Here is a 22,788-nt window from a genome sequence, read left to right on the forward strand (position 1 = left end):
GACACGAACACCGCCAGGGCAAGTGTTTGCTGAACTTAATCATTTAAAGGTTTTTGTTTTGTTTTTAAAATGAATTGAAAAACATATCTTTTTCCTATTGATAAAAGTAATTTACACTTAGTTTTTTTAAAATTCAGGCCAACGATGAAATTCTTAAAAGCACAAGAAATTCAGAAAACACACCCAAAAAGCACCACCTAGAGACATTAGTAGATGATTCTACAGATTTTTATGAATTTACATACATATGAACTAATAGTTTTAGGGAATTGAAAAATGGTTACAATGAGTAGAAATATTTTCAAACATACTCCCCCTGTTTGGGAAGTATTTTCAAATACATGTATATGTCCTTGTTCTAATTGTGATTATAGGAACAATACCTGAACAGGTATCTGAGGGGGCCGATGATGGAACTGGTCCTGAGGACCAGAGGAGGATTAACATGTGGAAGCAAGACTGGCTGATGATTTTTATCTTTGCTTCACACAAAATTCAGCTTCATTCCCCTGTCTACTGTAGTAAAGTAAATTAAATAGTGTAGCCTCTATACATGTCCCCGGAGAGTGGGGACTTTTACCAGCATCAGTGCATGAAGAGAGAGACAGAGGTAAATAAAGATACTCAGAGAAACACAGAAAGTCCAAGAGAGAAAATGAGAGAAAGCTCTGTAAGATGAGCCAAGTATCATACTGACAATTGTAAGAAATAAATGCTCTTAAGTTACTCTATAATATTATGACCCTATCCAGACCACACGAAAACACAAAAATCGACTTTACCTACATAAAAAAAAATTACTGGGAAGAAATGCAGCAAGATGCAATTATTGTTTATCTCAATGGAATACGACTTTATTTCTTTTAGGGTTTCTGTGTCTCTTAATTTCTACAAGGAACACGTTACTTTTGCAACATGAGGAATTAATACCAGATTTTAAGGAAATAATAAATATATGTTTCCGTAGTGAATTGTGTTCTCCTAAACACATTAGGCAACGCAGACCCCTGTGAGATGACTAGCGTGATTTGTCTAGCCTGGTGAAATGTGCTTAGGAAGCCTACCTGAGCTGGCCAGACTGCAGTTGTCTGTGACCGGCAACTGATAATTGTGCACTGAGATTTGGCTCAAGGTTTCTCTTACTTGAGTTTATACCAAACCAGCAAAAAAGTGGTACGAAGATTAGAAACCAGATACAGACACCAGTGAATGAGTGGATGCTGCTCTCCAGAACCCTCATTCCCTTCTGAGGAACACCCAAAGTGAGGTACCTATAAGGAGGATGAGCAAGTGTTAGTTAAGGACATGGGAATCCAGAGCTGAGGGCTGGTTGGCTTTTGTATCTTTGGAGGCCAAGTCACAATTTAAGACGTAGCTACTACCATTTAGGGTATGTCTTGCTGTCCACAAATACACTTTCTAGATCCTTTTCTTACCGTCAAATCCTGAAAGAGGCCTTTTACAGTGAGATCTATACAATTTATATTCGTCTACTGAGGTGTTGCTGACCTGGTTTCCCTCACTGCTCTAACTTGCTTTTTCCACAGCTTACTTTTACCCTCTGAGTTCTCTTGACCCTTCAGGCCATTTAAGTGGGATCATGATAAAAGCCCTCTTTTAAGTGTAGATCTCAGTACTGTGTATGTACTTAGTAAAGATGAACCTAAATCCCCTGGAAGCCAAGTACGTGGGGGCTATCCTAACAACTTGCATGAAGGAGAATTGAGAAACATGAAATTGATAACAGAACGTGCTCATCACGGCACTGTGTCTTCCACCTCCACTCTCTCTCCCTTAGATAGATAGATAGATAGATAGATAGATAGACAGATAGATAAAAAGTCAATTCACTAAAACTTAAAAAAAAGAGATAATTATGAATGTTATGAGTGTTAATTGAGGAATAAATTAGATGAATAGATCACTTAGAATCTGGTGTAACTATGCCCTGTTAGCTATTATTATTGACATTTATATTAAAGACTGGAATTTTTGTCGGTTTTGTTCATGGCTTCCCCCCCACCCCCCCACCCCCGGTACCTACAACAGTACCTAACCCAGGAAGCAGTCAATTCATACCAATTCAATATCTATTGGATTTATTCCACAAAATGCTAATTAGTTATCGTTTCTTTTCTTTGTACATTTCATGTCAGAGAATGTAAGACTTTGTGAGTAAGTTAGTGAAAACTCCGTGTCCAGTGGAGATTCAAAAGTGGCTCAATGATTATATTCATATTGGAACATTTAATATCCCGTTCCTTCATTCTTTTTCAGTTTCTTTACTATATTTTTGAGATAATTTTCTGTCCTTTCATTTTAATAAAGCCATGTAAAATATCTCAACACTTAAATATTAGAAGAGACTGTTTTTTACTGTCGTATTTGTAGCATAAAAGAGTAGCAGACATTCTAAACTTCTAACAGAAGTTTCAGAGAAGGAAGTATGGTATTGCTTCCTATAGTTAGCTAACTGCTTGCATGTTTTACCCCAAGAGATGTATTGGTAGACCCAATATGTCTTGGTATGAATAATATCCTTTATTGTGACCCAGAACATTCCAACAAAAATAAATCACAATTTCTATAAACAAATGTAAGGAGTAAAAACATAACTCCTATTTCAGTATGTCACTGTCTTCCTATTCCAAGAAAAGATTTTATTCCTCTTAATAAAAAGCAAAACAACAGGAATAATAACAATAAGCTCCAACTGGATTTCCAAAATACTAACCTAGCTGTATATAGTAACATTCAGTTATATTGAACCAGTAAGTTTTATTTGCTAAGGCTCAGAAAGACATTGAGATACAGTTTAAAATGGTGTCTTATTTTACTGTATTTTTAGGAACTAAAGAATATGGGTAAATTGTGTTACACTTCCCAAAGGAATATCAAATGGACTGAGGGCAGGAAGAGTAAGACATTTCTGTGAGATTTACATCCAAACATAAAGGGGTTTCATAGTCATTTTTTTTCATTCAAGTACACAACTTTTCTATTCATTTAAAATTAACTTCACTTTTCAATAGGTCTTTATTTCCTTTAAGTTAAGCCCATAAACCCCAAAAGATTTGAATATACGTATTGGATGTAGATCTACTACTGGTAGCCTTTCTTTCTAAGAGACATCCCATCTCTAGGAACTAAACTTTGTTTGTGGGTCAGCGCGAATATCCATAATTTCTCATCATGATTTTAGCACAAATTTCATAAAATTTTCTTCCAAACTAGAATGAAAAGTTGAGTACAGAGCATGAGATATCAAATTCACATGAAGTCTCAGGAGTAGGAGGACTCTGAACTCTTCTGCAGGGGGGGAAGAAGTACCAAGAGGGAAGGTGAGAAGCAATGATAAAGGGAACTAGAGACAACAAGACAAATACAGCACCATCTGCTTTTATATGGCAGCATTGGAGACATCGGGGTCAATTTAAACAATAAAGTAAGTAAAATTCTCAAGGAAGAAGTTAATGAAGCTTGTGGACCTTTGCTGAATAAAAAGCCTTTTTTTTTTTTTTCCCCTGACATTTACTAGACTAGTTTAATTATTTGTGGAACATGGAACCTAACTGCATTTTGGAGCCTGGAAATTCTTTATTTCATTGACCAGAAGATGGAGCCATTATATAATTTTTAAAACTTGGAGGCCAAAATGGAACCACAGTTTGTCTCTTTACTATATTATTATTTTAAATATCTTCTAGAATCTGAGTAGTTGCAGTGTAATTTTGTTTTTAATAATGGAAAAGAGGTAACATGTTTTAATATCTCATATGCAGAGAAATAATATATTATTAGGTGATTGGCACTTGAATAAGCATATACGTGGAAGAATCATAGTCTCTGTCCTCAATAGCTATAAAAATATATACTGTAGAATTATAAGCACATTGGTTACCTGGGACCAAAGCCGATTTCAACAAGCAGGTAGCATTTGAGCAGTTACTCTAACGTTCTCATTTGGGATTCTCATGTAGCCAATAATCTGAGAGAATATATTTGAACTAGGAGCTGTACTAATTTTTTAAATCTATAAACCATCTATAAGCATCATTGTCATCATACCCATTCTTAATAATTCTTCTCTATAACATTTTAAACTTTTGTAAGCATTTTCCATATTCTTAATATACTGCTCACTCTTAACCAGAAGACAAAACCAAGCAGTGAAATGTCATATTCAACTAAGAAAGTCACACAGCAAATAGCAATGACTGAGTGAGAACCAATGGTGAGCTTCCTAACTCACAGCTGAGGCAGTCTACCACTGGATACTCAAACCTCTACTGGCACTCAAACCTCTACTGTTTAACACAAGCTTAAAACAAACTAGGAAATTGAGGGAAGGAGTACCTTTCTGATGGGTCCATTTTAGGATGGGCACTGAGAGACGTGTAGGAGCCCGGGGTGGCTCAGTTGGTCAAGTGTGTGACTCTTGATTTTGGTTCCGGTCATGATCTCACAGTATGTGGAATCAAGCCCCGCATTGGGCTCTGCACTGACAGCTTGGATTCTGTTTGGGGTTCTCTCTCCCCTACGTCTCTCTAAATAAATAAATTAAAAAAAATACATCACGTATGTATTAAAATCCAGGGTAACTTCCATTGTTTTTCAAGCTTAGCTGCACATTGGAATCAGCTGGGAAGTTTCTAAAATCTTAGTACCCAGGCTGACCACAGACCAATCAAAGCAGACCAATCAAAGCAGAAACTTTAGATGGGACCCAGGCATTGGTTTTCAGGTTTTCAGGTGATTACAATATGCAGTTACGTTTGAGAACAGTAATCTTAACCAATGTCTTTCCAGCTATAATGTATATTCAAATTACTTGGCCTCTGGAGCATCCCTTCTTCAAGTGTGGTCACTGGACAAAAAGCCTCAGCATCATCTGGGAAGTTATTAGAGATGCAAAGGTGGAGTCCCACCCTAGGTCTACTGAATCAGAAAATGACCGTGCAGCCCAGCATCTGCAGTGATACTGAGAATCACAGGTCTATCTTGGGACCAATCTCCTCTCTTTATCCTTGGCACACGATGATTTCATCTTCCGAAGGGATGAAACTTTTTCACTGCCTCATCAACAGTTTTATCCTGGGAGCTGACCCATTTTTGGTTTTTCATCAGATTTGCTAAAGTAGTAGATACATCCTGTTTGATATTGAGTCACTTTTCCTTTCAGTGCCTGCTCCGCTTAATGTCTAGAATGTTAATGTCTAGAGGGAAGGGGTCAAAAAGAGCTAGCAAAGAAAGTAAGAAAGAGGAGTAGAGAGAGTGTTTCAAGATTTTGCTGGTGCACTGAACTCTGATTAACATACTTTTAGGATTCTCAATCCATCTAATTCTATACTCACATATAATTGATGCTAGCAATAAAAGTGACTTCATCTGCAAGACATCTAGGATATTCAGAAAATAGCTGTGATCTTAAGAAGCACCTTGACATTTAACCAAAGTCTGGTTGTATTGTTTATTGCTCTGTGTGTGTGTGTGTGTGTGGCTTTTTTGGCTACCACTCCTTGAAACAAATGAAAGATGTAGCCCCCAGAGTCAGAGAGATCTGGATTTGAACTCTGGTTTCTCCCTCATAGTGGGCACCCTTAGGCAAATTACCTAAACTTATTTGCTCATCTCTGACATAAGACTAATAAATCAGTTTTATGGGCTGCTCTAAGATAGAAGAGACAGAATATAAAGTAATTCACACTATTCTTGGCACATGGGTGACATCGAGGGCCAGTGGTGCCCATCTTTTCCCAAGTCCAATTTCAGTGACTTCAGGTTGTTTGCTTGAAACTAGCTGTCGTGGGAGTATTTGCACCATGGAAATCGACAAAAGGTACATAGAAACACGAACTTCTTTTTCTCTAGGAGAGCCAATTAGCAAACATTTACCAGCATACTACTGATAGGTGTTCCTTTTGTGGTTGTTTATTTCCTGATGGACTGATTTAGGAGGTAATTTGCTTTTTCTCTTATGAAGCAAACAAAAATAGCCAAACATAGACCAAATATGTGATATGAATGGAAAGATTCCAGAAAACCCTTCCCTGCCATCCTTCTCCCAACATAGATCCCCAAGATTTCTCTGTTAAATTCATGGACCCATGGAAAAGGGAACACTAAACTATGAACAAACACTGATCTTTTTTGTGATTAGTGCATCAGAGCTTTTCCTTTTCAAGCCAAACTGGCAGAGTTTAGGATCTGAAACAATCTGTTAATGAATCCTGAACATCTGTTGGATCTCAAGCCTTCTAGGGATGGAGTTAGCTAAAATAAATAAGGTCTTACCTCACACGGTTATGTTTATGAATTGAGAGGAGACAAGAAAACAAATAGATAAAATCATAATAGTCTTAGATAATAGTAAATGATGAGATGAAAATAAAACAGTTTAACGTGGGAGAGAATGACTAAGGCCAGTGGGGTTGCTTTAAGTAGGCTGATGAGGGGAGGCCTGTCCAAGCTGAGCTGAAGTCTCAGAAGACACAGCTGTGTTCTGAATCAGAGGCGCATTTCAGGTGGAGAGGGGCAAGAGCAAAGGCCCTGAGGCAGGAGTAGACTTAGTGGACTGAAGAACAGAAAGAAAGTCAGTGGAACTACAGCTTGTGAGTTTTAGAAAAGGGTGGTGTGACATGGGGTTAATATAGTTAAGGGGCCAGATCACATACAGCCCTTTAGAATACTAAGAAGTCTGCCCTTCCTGCTAAAGAATTGTGAGAGGAATTGAGGAACTAGAAAGAATACCTTGATGGAAATTAGAGTTTCAAAGGATCACTGCTCTGTGGAGAGTAGGGAACAAAACGTGGATCCCAAAGAGGAGTTCAGTAGCTACTGTAAAGGTCTAGGCAAGAGCTAATAGTGGTTAGGACTGGGGTCAAGGTTGTGGAGATGAAGAGAAATGGGCAGATTGGGGAAATAGTTTACAGGTTAAACCTATAGTACTTGTTGATAGATTGGGTATCTCTGTTCATCAGCTAATTTCTAGCTTGAGGTGACTTGTAAAGAGAATGGCTTGTCTAAGAAATGGAAGAAAAACCTTTAGACTTCTTGCAAGTTGGAGAAAAGAGAGCTGTTCATATTGCATCCTTGACTTCAAGCCATTCCTCCAAGGAGAAATGATTAACACGTTTACAGTACATCCCAGTTCTCAAATAGCTCTGTGTTGTTTGTAAAATGGAATTACAGTGTGGTAGGAAACTGATGTTGCAGTTGGATCACCAAATGATTACTCTGATAAAAAGAATTAAAACATTAATGATATTTACAAACTTAAGTGTCAGTCTTAATGAGTCTTCTTGAATAAATTATTATCTTACTTCTCTACTCCCTTTTTATTTATTTATTTTTTTCAACATTTATTTATTTTTGGGACAGAGAGAGACAGAGCATGAACAGGGGAGGGGCAGAGAGAGAGGGAGTCACAGAATCGGAAACAGGCTCCAGGCTCCGAGCCATCAGCCCAGAGCCCAACGCGGGGCTCAAACTCACGGACCGCAAGATCGTAACCTGGCTGAAGTCGGACGCTTAACCGACTGCGCCACCCAGGCGCCCCTCCCTACTCCCTTTTTAAAAGAAATCTATTCCTAGGTTTGCTCTGGGAGGCTCTAAAAGTGGAGAAAAAAATATTTTGAAAGCCCAAGTTTCATTAGAATGACCTTACGTTCTGTACTTGTCAGACAAAGTTACAGGAGATTCCAAAACAGGAAATCATTCTGTGTTCATTTAGTTAGCGTTCAGCAATTAGATGACTAGATATCCTGAAAAAAAAAATCTGATATAAAATGTCTGTTGGGCAAAATTTAATAAATATCTTTTTTAATACAAGGCAAAGCTTGCAAGAAATTAAAGGAAACTCCCCAGAACCAAAAGCAAGGAAACAGCAGGTAACAGAGCAGCAAGATGATACTGTAGCCAAACCACCTGGAGATGGTGGCTGATCTCCTTAACACAGTCTTGTTGTTGTTGTTTCCTATTCTATTGAGGTCTAATAAATATACAGTATAGTGAAATACTTGTACTTCTATGTAAACGCCACCTGGGGTGAGATATAAAATATTTCTGGTATCCCAGAATTCTCCATTATGCCCTTTTAAGCCAATAACCCACCAAATTGTTCCACTCTTCTGACTTCTATGATCAGAAATAAGTTTTGTCTTTTGCTATGATTCATAAAGTAACTCACACAATATGTAATCTTTGGTGTCTAGCCTCTTGGTGAGATTTTCCATGATCTTGCATGTATCAGCAACTTGCCTTTTCTTGCTGTCCATAGTATATTGTTGCGTATGTATACCACCATATTTATCCTTTCTAATTTTGATAGATTTGCCCATTGTTCCTATTTGTTCCAGGGTATTATGAATATAGCATCTCTGAACAGTCATACAAATGTCTTTTGGTGGTTATAAACACTCATTTCTGTGTATATATACCTAGTATAAGACTTTTGGTCATAGAATATGTTTAGTATTGATACTGTGAAACATATTTTTAAAGTAATTATACAAATTTATGTTCTTGCTGGAAAGGTATGAGAATTCCTTTTGCTCCAATATTTGTTATTGTCAGTCTTTTTTTTTTTTGAGTGTAGCCATTCTGAAAGTGGTCTAGTGATATTTAATTTATTTTAATTTTCATTTTTCTAATGAACAGCTTTAAAAAAAGAATGGGACTGGGGCCCCTGGGTGGCTCGGTTGGTGGAGTGTCCGACTCTTGATCTCAGTTCTTGATCTCCGGGTGTGGAGCCTAATTTAAAAAAAAAAAAAGAAAAAGAAAAGAAAAGAAAAAGTCTGACATTCCAATGTATTGTAAGATAGCATTTTTGTTTGCCATTTTGTTATTATCTATATACCATGTCTTTTTTCTATCTCTCCCCTACTGTTTTCTTTTGTGTCAAACACATATTTTATAGTGTTCTATTTTAATTTCCTTGCCATTTTTTAAATATTTTTTGAGTTATTCTTCTAGTGGTTGCTCTGAGGATTACAATTAATATTTTAACTTCTAACAATCCAGTTTGGGCTAATACCAATTTAATGTCAATAGTATATAAAATATTTGCTCTTAAATATCTCCTTTCCCTCCTCATTCTTTGTGCTATTATATCATATATATTATATCCTTACACATTATACGCCCATCAACACAGATTTAAAATTATTGCAAGTGGCACCTGGGTGTCTCAGTTGGTTAAGCATCCAACTCTTGATTTCAGCCCAGGTCACGATCTCATGGTTAGCGAGACTGAACCCTGCATCGGGCTCTGGGCTGATGGCATGGAGTCTGCTTGGGATTTTCTCTCTCCTTCTCTCTCTGCTCCTCCCCTGCTTGTGTTTGCTCTCTCTCTCAAAAATAAGTAAACATTCTTAAAAAAGTAAAATTATTGCTTTCTGTGGTTATCATTTACATCATATAGGAGAAAAAGAGGAATTACAAATAAAAATACATTTATACAGAGGCGACTGGGTGGCTCAGTCGGTTGGGCATCTGACTTCGGCTCAGGTTATGATCTCACGGTTCGTGGGTTTGAGGTCCTCATAGGGCTCTGTGCTGACAGCTCAGAGCCTGGAACCTGCTTCAGATTCTGTGTTTTCCTCTCTCTATGTCCCTCCTCTGCCTGCATTTTGTCTGTCTGTTTCTCTTGAAAATAAAAATAAACATTAAAAAGTAATTTAAAAAATACATTTATACTATCTTTTAGATTTACTGCTTTGGTTACCTTTATTGGTGCTCTTTCTTTCTTCCTGTAAATTTGAGTTACTGTCTGATGTCCTTTCATTTCAGCCTAAGCTCTGTCTTTAGTATTTCTTGTAGGACAGATGTGCTCACGACATAGTCTTTCAGTTTTTGTTTATTTGAGAATGTCTTAACCTGTCCATTTTTGAAGGTTAGTTATTCTGGATATAGAGTTCCTAGTTCAGTTTTCTTCAAGTACTTTGAATATGTCATCCTACTGCCCCTGTCTTCCATGGTTTCTAATAAGAAATCACCTGTTAATCTTAAGGTCATATTTCCTTCCCACTTTGTTTGTCCTTGTTGCTTTTTGTTGTGATGGTGGGGTGCTGCTTGTTTGTTTAGTGGTTTTCCTGGGCTAAATCAGTAAAGTCTGTGTTTTTTGTCTTGTGTGGACACTGAAGTCTGCTCAATTAACTTAGTGGTTAGCTAATGATTGGACAGAAATTTCTTTAGATGTCATGCATGATTACGTCTCCCAGCCTTTGCTGAGAGCCTCTATTTGCTTGTTGGGACATGCCTTTAAGACTCAGGCAGGCAGTTTACAACTTTACCTTAACTGTCATTTCCTGCTTATACAGAGCCTCGAGGTCAGCCAGAGGTGAGAACTCAATACATGTGCATAGCCCTGGCATGTTCGCAGTCCTGTATAGGCTGATGGCTTGTAGATTCCCAGAAATAAGTTGGAGTTTTAGGAAGTCCATTATGGACGTGTCATTCCCTAGCCTTTCCTTTTAAATTTTTTGGTAATCTTGTTTACCCCAACTATTATCACTGCCCTAGGCAGCTGCAATGTTAGATAATTGTGAACAACTCCAAGGAAAAGGCTATGTGCATTAGGTGAACTTTGAGTTAGGCCAAATAAAGATAGCTTTGCAGGTGCATTTTTCAGGGAATTGTCAGTTTTCTGAAAGTGGGCTTTGGGAGAGCTCCAAACTTGTTCTGCTCCTTCCACTGGCTTTTAGATTGCTGGTTTTCACTGAGATTATGAGACTATTGGTTTTTGAAGCAACTATAAAGCTTGCTGTACTTACTGAGATTCAGTCATGTTTCTTGAATTAAAGCTCCTATGGTTAATTTCCAGAGTTTTGAAAAAATCGATTTTTGACAATTTTGCCAGTGTTCCTCTTCTTTTATGGAGAAGTAGATTTTCAGAAGTCCCTACTTTGATATTTCCACTGATGTTCTGAAATCTCAATTTAAAAATGGGCAGAAAATGCAAACATACACTTCAGAAAAGAGGATATTCAGTTTGAATCCTTAAGTTTTTATTTTTTTAATACCTACCCTGCTGTGTGCTGGCAAGATGAATTTCATGAGCAGTGGGTAATGGTCATATTAATGCTTAACATAGTTCTCATTGACTCATGCCCTATGGCTTTTGCATCTAAAATTCCACCAAAAACACTTGTCCTCAAAGATTGACATTTTTAGTGTTGAGTTGTGTGACAAATCTGAAGCAGTTTGTAATGCTGATCACATTATCACATTCTCTTTCTTAATATTCTGTTGACTCCCCTTAAGACTGTTTCAAGCTTCTACCTGTGTATACCCTTCCTAGTTGACTTAGCATGCCTTTGAATTCATCCACCCCTGGGAAGCAATGACTCCTGGATATTTGTCTCTAACCCTGTTTGAACTTCATTTAACTTCAGGTCTTATATTCAATTGCCTTCAGGACTTTTACTTTGACTCATAGTACCTCAAATTCCAACACATTCAAAACTGTAACTCAGTTTTTTTGTTTGTTTATTTATTTATTTTGACAGAGCGAGTAGGGGAGGGGCAGAGATAGAGTGGGAGAGAGAGAGAGAATCCCAAGCAGTCTCTGCACTGTCAACACAGAGCCCAGTGTGGGGCTCAACCTCATGAACTATAAGATCATGACCTGAGCTGAAACCAAGAGTCAGATGCTTAACCGACTAAGCCACCCAGGTGCCCCTGTTATTCAGTTTTTAATATTCAGCTCTAGGCTGCCCTGTCTAGATTAAGCTCCTCTCTATCATCTATACATGTTACAATATGGAAAATAGCATAGTGCTATTATCATTGATTCTTCTAGGACACAATAGATGCTCAGTATCATATTATTGAATTTATGACTGAATCCTAGATTGAGAGGTACTTCAGACAGTGCAGAATACATTGCTGCCCGTTAAAGTTTCTATCGTGTATTTATGTACTTTAAGACAACTGTCAGTCTCTTGTAGATGAACTTGAGGCTTGGAAAATACAGTACATTGTTCAAGTTCACAGTCACGTTGTTGGTGACAGGTTTAATCTCATGATATTACATAATATGCTGCTGCTGTGTATATATTTGTATATTTACATTTTTGATGATTCTTAAAGGTATAAGATGGTATTTCACTCTGAAAAACAGAGCTTAGATTTCTTTAAAGTGCTTTCAATGTCATGTCTAATTTGCTTTATTGATTTTATAAAGAGGAAGAGATTAGTTTTATTGGTTTTAGCTCCCAAGATGACAGAAGCAGGGGAGAAAAAAAAGAGCTACCTTACTCTAGGAGGAAATAACTGGACAGGAAGAAATGACAATAGAGAAAACAATGCCAAAGGCTGTCATTTTAAGCAGCCAGAGTAATTCCTCAGGTTTGTGCAGTGTCAAGGGCATTTCTCTGTACCAGCACCGGCTTCTTTAGAGCAAGCTATTCAAGCCCTTTCTAGCTCTAGGCATAAGACTTAAGTGAAGTTTTATCTTTATTTCAAAGAAAAAAACCTAAAATATGCTCACCTGAAAACACTCACTTCTCGACTCATTCTTCAGATTTCTGGTGTATTCTGTGGCTTGTGTCACAAAGTAAAGTAGATTTCATCTCTTGTTCCCCCTGGCTCCCTCCCAGATCGCTTTCTGTCCATAACCCAGCTCTAAGTGGTATTCTGGCTGAAGTTTGTAGGAGGCAGACCCATTTGTCTTTAAAATAAATGGACAATATGTGACTCTTTGGAGATAAACAGAACTTTTTTTGTTTGTTTGTTTGCAAGTACCAGGGCCAAATTAGGTAACTCTAAACAAGTTATCAATCTTTGTTCTGAATTGAGGGTCTAAATAAGATGGTTAGGGTAAGATGAGTATATAAAAGGAAGTAAATAAGACAGGAAAACAAAGCATGAGTGAAATCTTTTCCCACTTCTGTTTTTTTCCCAATCCTCTCTTATTAAACTGATTCAATAGAGGGCATCAGCTAGAACCAATATATCAAAATGCACCGAGTTGTTCAAGGAGATTACAAGAGAATTCGATCTTTCTTATTTTCTTAAAGGCAGGCGGAATGAGTTTGATATTTAGAAGTTTCATAGTTGTGAGCCTCACCGATGTTTTTAAAGAAAAAAATATTTTCTGTGGAGTTTTGATACCTATTTTACATCCATAACATTTTATTTTAAAGGTAGTTCTTAATTTTCAATGTTGAGAAGAACATCAAGGATAATATTATAGCTTCAAACAGAAGCGTACATTTTTATTTTAACTATAAATTTGAGTCTTTGTCTCATTAAATCTTTGGCATAAATGCCAAAGCAAAGTGATTACTTTGAATATTAAAAAAAAATTCTTTTATAGGAGTGAAAAGTAAAATACCTATTAGGAATCAAAATTTAGCTCCTGAGTGACTTTCTCTGGCAAAACAGCTTATAAATCATTGGAATGAATGAGCAAAGTATTTTTGGAGTTACAAAAATCTGCAGAAAAGGCAGAAAAGAAAAGGCACAACTTCAAGTCACTATTTAAATTTTTAAAAATTATTTTATTTAGAGATCAAGCAGGGGGAGGGGCAGAGAGAGAGAATTCCAAGCAGGCCCTGCACTTTCAGCCTGGAGCCCAATGCAGGGCATGAACTCACCAACTGTGAAATCATGACCTGAGCTGAAACCAAGAGCCAGTCGCTTAACCAACTGAGCCACCCAGGTGCCCCTCAACTCACTATTTTTAAGTTGTGACCAAAAATTATGAAGCTTTGAGAGTGAAACATCCTGATATTATCTAACTGTCATAAAATAAAATAGTATATAACATAGACTATAGAACATGTAATAAAACATAATCTAATACATATACATTCATGATTAATAATGTATGATAAAACCAATATAATATTACTCTGATATTTATGATCATTCATGGGTCATCAGTTTTGCCTTAAGAGGGAAGGACATCATTTTGTCCCTTAAGAGGGAAGGGCTTTGTTAATGTCTGCAGATTGAAGGGGAATGACAGATTGAAGGTGCTCAGTAGATATTGAATAATGAGTAACAAACTCATATATGATGTTTAGTTCTTTTTGACCATTAACTAAATTTTGCTTAGTTTGACTTTCTAGAGATAAATTAAGAATCAGAAAAGTTTTGAATTCATGGATTTGTTGCCTGAGGCTGAGACGGAAGTGAAGGTGTCTGCAGCTCTAAAACTCTGCAGAAGGGTTCAAAGTAGAAAGGATTTGTGAGAGCTTTTGGGAAGGCTGGAAAACTCTGCTTACCTGTATTCAATTTTAACAGGGGTCTTTTTCACACCTCATCTTTGAACTGCTTGTTTCCGCCCTCAATAACATTAAAAAAAGTTTTCTTTGGTACTGCTCATTTCAACTTTGCTAGGGGTCTAATGTCGTCAAAATCAATTTTATTAAAATTCCCAAATGGTTATGGAACCTCAGTGTGTTCTGACTGCGTTGAAATATTCCCACTGGAACCATCTGCACATTTGTACAATGTGTAGCCTTTTCAAATTGGCTTCTCTCACTTAGTAATATGGTTTGTCTTTGCTTGTCATTATTCTCATTGGCTCATAAAGACATTCCAAGCTGTTCCTAGTGGAAATTAAGTAAATAGAAGATGTTTGTCCCCTATGAAATAAAACAAGAAATAGGACATACCAACAAATATTACATCGGGAACAGTTCGATTAGGTTTTTATAATTGTTAACAAGGCTTAAGTCTTTTCCAAATACTTTTGTCCATTGTTTTATCTATTCCTTTGTTGCATTTCAATTGTTTCTGAAAAATATTTTAAATGAGAAGCTGAAATACATGACAAGGACAATACACATACCTCCTAATCTCTTACAATTGACTTTTTTCTTAGCTCAGTTGTTAATGCGCATATCTTATTACACTACTCAGAATAACAGGGAGTAAAGTGAAGTATGTCTGCTCTACTGCTTGTTTAGAGCTATCAATTATTCATGTTTCTCTTCCTGTGTGCATCAAATGGTATTGCGGCACAGGTCTCTGCTCTAGCCAGCATGCAATTCTTCCCTCCCTTGAGATGACCATGTACTCCGCAGCTAATTTTGCTTGGATTATGGTGTAGTGTTATCTATAGTAAGGAAGAAGTTCAGTCTTTTGTTGTAGGAACTTCATGTGATTGCCACTCATAAGATGCATAATGGTGCTGTTCAGGGATCATAATTTTATTTTGCAGTGATTATCACAACTGCCAGTACAGAAGTCCCTAGGAATGTTTCATATGCCATTATAATAGCATACAAGGTTGAAATAATGGCCTAGCATGGCAGTGATTATTATTACTGTGTCTTACTTAAAGACCAAAAGCAGGACTGGATGCTCACAGCTAAAACAAAATACAGGTTTGGCTTGACTATGTAGTTAACTCTGGGAACTACCTCCTCCAAATTTTTTCTTGGAATAAGCTAAACCTTTGTAAATATACACGTTTCTTCATGTTCACATGTTACTTGAATTCACAAATCTCCATTTTGAAATATTGTTGTGTATATGTCACATCACTAAATGTTCTTTACATATCAATAAGATATGTGAGACTCTTTTGGGTACTCTATTTGTACAAAGTCATAAAATAGAGAAAATATTGTCATGAAGAATGCATTCTGTTCCTATATGATAGGTTGCCTGGGTTCTCTCATGTTTAGTGGCAAACTCGTTGCCACACTAACTACTACTACTAATGTAAATTATTGATTCTGTATTGTCAGGCATTGTTCTAATTGCTTCATGTGGATTTCCTCCTTCTATCCTGTGACTGTATGGTGAAGTAGTACAATTATCCTCATTTTATAGATGAGAAAGCTGAGGCACATACAGATTAAATAATGTATTTAGGAAATTCAGAGAGTCATGGCTTAATTGGGATCCAAATACAGTTCTGGATCTGGAACCCAAGCCCTTAGCCATTACATATGTTATACTATCTTTCAATTACACAATTACACTATTCTATTCCATGAAAAAGATGCATACAGTCACTGTGTGACTAAATGTTGGCATATTTTCATTTCTTGTCTAAAATTTTTTTCTTCTGCACAAACTCTGTTGTGGATTTCAATGAATTTCTTTGGAACTCTATATTCTTTATCCCCATATTTCTTATCCTGGAAGACTTTGTATGGAGGACACTGGAAACTGTCCATCTTTCCATTTAAAAAAAAAAGCTATCAGCTTCAACTTATTTAGGGATGCACTAAACTTGTTTTCCTAAAGGTTATTCTCACATAAACAGAAAATACATGCACACATGACTCTGTCTTGTTAACGATTTTTATTTTTACATTCTATTACAATGTGTAAGTCTTGGGTATAACTGCAATATAATGTATGACAAAATCAAACATTTTGAGCATTCACAGATGTATGAAATTGTGAAAGAATTCTATGTAAACAGCATTATTATACTCATGGCTATTCATTTATTTTTATGAAGCAATTCTTGATTATTTTCCTCAAGAATATTACATCATAACCACAGATGTTTTAAAAAAATGTCTCTATACATAGGTCCTAAACCCAGGCCACTTCCTTGGCCCCTTCTAATTTAGCTGGCCCTCTTTTCATTACTTACAGTGACATTTCTCCAAAATTGCTATTTAAAACTGCTTTATTTACATGTGCATTTTATCTTAAATCTTTTTAATAAAGCTATCAAAAATCTATAAAATCATGCCGAACATTTTAGGTTGAGGTTTTCAACAATCAGCATCTAGAAACAGCCCACAAGTCACTTATATCTTTTGCAAAAGATATGACAGTCAAAAAGGCAAATTGAGATTCTCCCATTGTAATTTCTCCAAATCGTACGTATGAATTTGTGTTCAAATCTTTATTTCCATTTGTGTTTGCTTTCATTTAGTTCTAATTTAAATTTTAGAGTGTAACTACCATTCGATATCATTAGGTAAAGTGAATTTAGTGATTATGTGATTTAAATATTAGTATGACAGTGCCTTCTGGACGTTGGTATCTCATTATCAGTACCAAACAGTACCTTACATGAAAAGCAAAGTCTAATTTTACTTTAAGCTTACACAGTACTAAATAAGCTCTTAATCCCAAATATTGTTTTTAATTGATAAAAAGTCACAACTAGACATTCCTGGGAAAACGTATATATACAAAACCTAACTATGTTATATTAAAAAAAAATTATTGTTCAGCATGAAATTGGTTCAGCATGAAATAGGAGAAAAGAGGAAATTTGTAAATTGTTTTTGAAATGCTAAGAAGAAACTGTTGAGGAACCAGTTGCCAATATTTTTTACTTTACATAAAAATAAGGCAATGTAAAAACATTAATAGTAAATCACACAAAAACCTATCTACCATATATCTTTTCATAATATATAAATATGCAAAATGCAGTTATATTTATATGGGCTTAAAATAATGAAGGTAGACTGAATTTAAATCTAAGATGATATTAATTTCTTAATTTAATGTATTAAAAACCTTACAAATGTAATAGATTTTGTATGGTTCCCTAATTGTCAAAACCTATTTTCAACAGGCTTAACAGATATGCAATGCAATGCTCTACATAGTCCAGGAAAACACTGCATGGTATCTTTCACATTAAATAAAAAAGAGGCTCAAATAACCTAAGATGAATGATTGAATGTAGGTGTAGAATCTTTGGCCCTAGATTTAATTTCATATGTACCTTAGGACAAATGTCTAGAAGTGATTATCTCCCTCATGGATGTTGTAAAATACATCACAATTTTAAAAGATTCAAGATACAAAGTTCTATGGAAATGTCTCTGTTTTTGTCTGTTTTTCTTAGTCTCTCCTCCTTTCTATCATTCTCTACCCATACTCTTCATCTCTATAGGCATGTTTAAATCTCCTTTATTTTTAATTAGCCAGAGCAACAAAAAATATGTTGTATTTATTATAGAAATATAATTTATGTCCCTTTTTAATTTAGAAAAGCAAATGATTGATACGTACATTTGCTTTGAAAACTCCTACAAAATCTTCTAAATAAAATTACTTCCTACTTATGTAACTCAATTTTTGCCTATGCATAAGTAACTTGATAGAAGAAATATTTCGTATTCCTAAAATAAACTCATGAAAAAATGCATCATGGTCATTTCTTTTTAAGCCACTACCAACAAGGACTTTTTAAAGCTAGGCTTAAAATCCCTGGTAGGAGGACAACAGCTAAAGCGAAATGAATATGTGCTTGGTAAACTATAAGCTCAGGGTACTTTATTGATTGATGTGAAATATACCTCATAGTCATAGAATTTTACGGTGAAGGTGACATTGTCCTCATTTTATGGGTGCAAGAAAAAGGTCCAAAAGGACTAATAGCACAAATTAGGAAAGTAGGTTAGTGGTAAGAAAGCAAGTTGGCAAGAATCCCCACTGAATGATCTTTCACTCATACTAAACACAAGTCTGTGTTGAAAGTATGTAAACCAATTTGACAATAAATTTCATAAAAAAAAAAAGAAATCCTGCCATATATTATGACTTGGAAGTCTGCCATACACACATTAGGATGGAAAACAGGTGATGCAGTAAATACTTTGCCCAAGTCATTATCTTCTCAGACATGTACCACAGTATCAAATAGGTTTCTGTACATCAGGAATCACTTCACGGAAGCACAGTATCAACGTTGCTTTGTGCGAAAGAATGACTTGACAATACTGCATGAGAAAAAGCAGAAAATTGTGACCAAACAGATGAAGAGTTGGGTCATCACTGGTGTTTTTAGGCAGCACAGTCCGGTGTTAGTTTGTATAAATAATAGAGAATAACGTTTTCTTCACTTCCTCCTTTTCTTCAGTATCTTCACTTTTTTCTTCTTTTGAGGAATGCGATATGTACTTAAAATAATTTTTCATGTTGTATGGTTATTGTATGAACAAAGAAGGATATTTTAAAAGGTGGGCTATGAAGCACAATACTCTACAGGTAAGTCTTATCCTGGTTGGTCTATGAGTCAAGATGAATGAAAAGTATTCCTTGAAATGAATCGCCTACATATGTTTATAATCTCATGGCATTGTATAGGCACATGAAAATTGGTTCTGTTGCGATATAGAATAAATTTAAGCACCTCAAAATATAGAATGACTTCTGTACATGAAGAAGAGTCTTGCTCCCCAATATAACAAGATATATTAACTAAATATTTGTTATTAATGTCCATTCCTTGTATCAGGGTATTTCATTGCAAAGCCAAGGTAAAATACTTTTATAGATATCCAAATGATAGATGCATGTGTGCGGTTGTATTTGCATGGGAAACACGAATATTTACCATTCTGTGAAAAGATGACAAGGCAGATGTGAACATTTTCCACGTGGTCTTCTGATTTATTAAAAGCAAATAAAATTAAATCACCTTTGTCTGCTGTAGTCAATAACCCCTATAGAATATTCTTACAATTCTTACAGAATCATCTACCAGTGCAAACACAGCCATCTGCTAATGCTGCCCACCTATTTTAGGGAATCTGAGCTAGTCACGGCCATGACTTTGAGACTATTTTGATGAAAAGTTTTGGCATAGACGTCCTTAAAAGAGTCTTATTAACACAAATTTATCACCTTCACAGGCTGTAAACAATATATCAAAAACGAAGCTCTATTTTTTGCTTTCTTTGCCATCTTTCCCTTTGTCTTCTTTCTCTGTTTTGTCTTTTTCATATTTCTCTTTGTCTGGCTTTGTTACACTATCATATGAAGGTGGAGAGACAGTGGATGGGGTTGCATCTGTTTTTTCTGGACTTGAGTTCTCATTAACGTTATCAAAAACCTTATCTTCTTTATTGGGCAAATCATCATCTCGGTTTCCATCTTTTATGTATATACTTGATATATTTTTGACATTTTGCCGTAACCGGTAACGTCTGTAAGCACGCTGAATGACAGTAGCAGACACATCCTCTTGTTTTCGTTTTAGTGTAGTTGTTATGGGTTCATAGGACACTTTGGAAGGATTTGCTGACATGAACCTTTCTTCCATCTGTGAACGTAGAGAGTCCATCTCTCCGCTTTCACCCAGAACACGCTTTGTAAAAGCAAATAAGATGTCAAGACAATGGATCCGGTCCCCACTGACCATGGGCAGGTCCATGGCAATGAGCTGAACTTTGTTTGGTTTTGCTATGAGGAGAGGAGGATCTAGGGCAGCTGCAAAATCAGAGAGTTTGCTATACTCTATAAACTGGGTGGCATCAGGATCAAACTTCTCCCAAACCTCATAAAACATCTCAAAGTCATCCTCACTCAGGGGCTCAGTACTTTCCTCAGTAGCGACACTGAAGTTCTCCAGGATGACAGCGATGTACATGTTCACCACAACTAGAAACGATATGATGATGTAACTGACGAAATAGAATATCCCAACAGATGGGCTACCACAGTCTCCTTCAACTGAACTTCCAGGATGAACTTTTTTGGGGTCACAATCAGGGGGTGCACTGTTGAGAATAGGCGCTAGCAATCCATCCCAGCCAGCAGAGGTGGTGATTTGAAACAGGCAGATCATGCTGTTGCCAAAGGTCTCAAAGTTGAACATGTCATTAATTCCAGCTTCCTTTTTAACATAAGCAAAGTTGGACATTCCAAAGATGGCGTAGATGAACATGACCAGGAAGAGCAGGAGGCCGATGTTAAACAAGGCGGGAAGGGACATCATCAGAGCAAAGAGCAGCGTGCGGATCCCCTTCGCCCCTTTGATCAGACGCAAGATTCGACCAATCCTGGCGAGACGGATCACTCGGAACAGGGTAGGGGACACGAAGTATTTTTCTATCAGCTCAGCCAGAAACATACCTGGTGAGGAGGGAGGGGATAGAAATAGTTAAATTTCCATGCTACAGAAAATCATGACTTTAAGTATTTTTATCTGCCATCTTATCTCTTACGATTTCAGAAATCTTTTATATTGAAAGCAATTTCATAACAATCAAAAGATTGAGCAATCCCAAAGGAAAATGAAATTATCATTGTGACATTTTCTCTCCTTTTACTAAGTTTGTGGACATTTTTTTCCTCCAAAATAATTTTAATTATAAGGGTAATACGTACTCATGTAGAAAGTTCAAGCAGTACAGTAAAATGCTAAAAAGGAAATATAAATCACCTGAAATATCACCAATTATAATCACTGTTACTATTTTGCTGAGTATCACTTTTGACATTTTTCTATGCAAGCTCACACACACACATTGTCACAGGAATATAATTATGTTATATAAGCATCTTTCATAATTATAGTCACTTCATCATATGTCATGGAAATATTTCCATACAAATGACAACAAAGTAATTTCTTATAGTTTTACAATGTTCTTTCCAAATAAACACATATTGAATAAATTTATGTTGTTTTCGCTGAGATGAATATCCAAGTAGGTATATTTTTTCTAGTTACATGAGCATCATTTGATAATACATTAATAAAAGATCAAACAGTATATTTAAAATTTTTTATCTATCACGAAATCTATCTCCAGAAAGTTTGTACAACTCCTCAGTTATATATGAAAGTGCTCATACTCTGCATGCTCAATTAGTATTGTAATTCTTTATAATTTTTACCAGAAAATCTTTATGATGTTTCAAAACATCTCATTATAACTTATTTCATTTTTCTTGGAAAAAAATCTACATTTTTTTCTTATTTATTGGATATTTTGGGTGCTTGTTGGCTGTTTTCAACTTTCTCTTTTGGCCATGTTAAGTCCTTTGCCCATTTCCCTATTGAGATATTTACTATTATTGATTTAGGGAGACTATTTTTCTATTGAAAGTGTTAATCCTTTATTGTTCTTGAATGTTACATAATTTTTTCCCCTGTATTTTGTCTTTCAATCTTTTTGTTTTGGGTAGAGGTAGTGGTTAGTTTTTGTCCATAGAATATTTTGATTTTTATGTAGACATAGTTGTTATTTTTTTCTTCATAGATTCAAATTTGTGAGATGACATAGGAAGGATGATTCGATTCAGGCTCATTGTTATAAATCTATTTCTTCTTGAATTTATTTTATTTTACACTTTAATCTTTGATTCATGTGATTTTTCTACTGAGCAAATTATTTATCTTCTATATATTTGAAGTTAAATTTTGAATTATCTATTTGAATCTATTGAGCTTTTTAAAACACTGTTTTACTTCATCAGTGTTATAATAGTATAAATATCTAGCAATACTTTAATTTTTCTTCCAGATGAATTTTATAATCATTTAGACTTATATTGCCATTATCTCCATCATGCAAAAAGACTTACTGATATTCTCACTGGGATGACACTTTATTTATAATTAATTTATTTTAAAAAGGGTCATGATTAGAGTGATAGCCTTCTTATCCAAGTAAAAGAAAAGCCTTTCAATTATTTAAGACTTCCTTTATGTATGTTAGCTTCCTCATAGAAGTCTTATGCATTTCTTATTAAAGTTGTTACTAGATATTTTACTTTATTTTTATTGCCAATATAAGTGATATTTTTCTTTAGGTATACTTTCCAAATTTTTTGTCCACATATAAAACATTTATGAATATTGATACATGTGATTTAAAATTTGTATCGGGGCGCCTGGGTGGCGCAGTCGGTTAAGCGTCCGACTTCAGTCAGGTCACGATCTCGCGGTCCGTGAGTTCGAGCCCCGTGTCAGGCTCTGGGCTGATGGCTCAGAGCCTGGAGCCTGTTTCCGATTCTGTGTCTCCCTCTCTCTCTGCCCCTCCCCCGTTCATGCTCTGTCTCTCTCTGTCCCAAAAATAAATAAACGTTGAAAAAAAATTAAAAAAAAAATTTGTA

General features: G+C 35.8%; 1 protein-coding gene and 1 long non-coding RNA gene across 8 annotated transcripts in view; one reads left to right on the top strand and one right to left on the bottom strand.

The window, feature by feature from the left end:
* Window positions 1–22,788, top strand: part of LOC113598200 (uncharacterized) — a 117,146-nt gene that overhangs the window by 28,609 nt on the left and 65,749 nt on the right. For 4 of the 5 annotated variants that reach the window (XR_008295408.1, XR_008295406.1, XR_003418827.2 and 1 more), the window contains one exon: window positions 20,557–20,753. This is a non-coding gene — a long non-coding RNA (uncharacterized LOC113598200). The remainder of the gene's footprint in view (window positions 1–20,556; window positions 20,754–22,788) is intronic. The other variant, XR_008295407.1, reaches the window with a different exon arrangement.
* Window positions 16,211–22,788, bottom strand: part of SCN9A (sodium voltage-gated channel alpha subunit 9) — a 165,553-nt gene continuing 158,975 nt past the window's right edge. For 2 of the 3 annotated variants that reach the window (XM_027055575.2, XM_053215223.1), the window contains one exon: window positions 16,211–20,799. In XM_027055575.2, coding sequence (XP_026911376.2) covers window positions 19,607–20,799 — 1,193 coding nt within the window. In that variant the 3' untranslated portion in view covers window positions 16,211–19,606. The remainder of the gene's footprint in view (window positions 20,800–22,788) is intronic. The other variant, XM_027055576.2, reaches the window with a different exon arrangement.

Source organism: Acinonyx jubatus, chromosome C1 (genome assembly GCF_027475565.1).
Source record: "Acinonyx jubatus isolate Ajub_Pintada_27869175 chromosome C1, VMU_Ajub_asm_v1.0, whole genome shotgun sequence".
NCBI classification, from domain to species: domain Eukaryota; kingdom Metazoa; phylum Chordata; class Mammalia; order Carnivora; family Felidae; genus Acinonyx; species Acinonyx jubatus.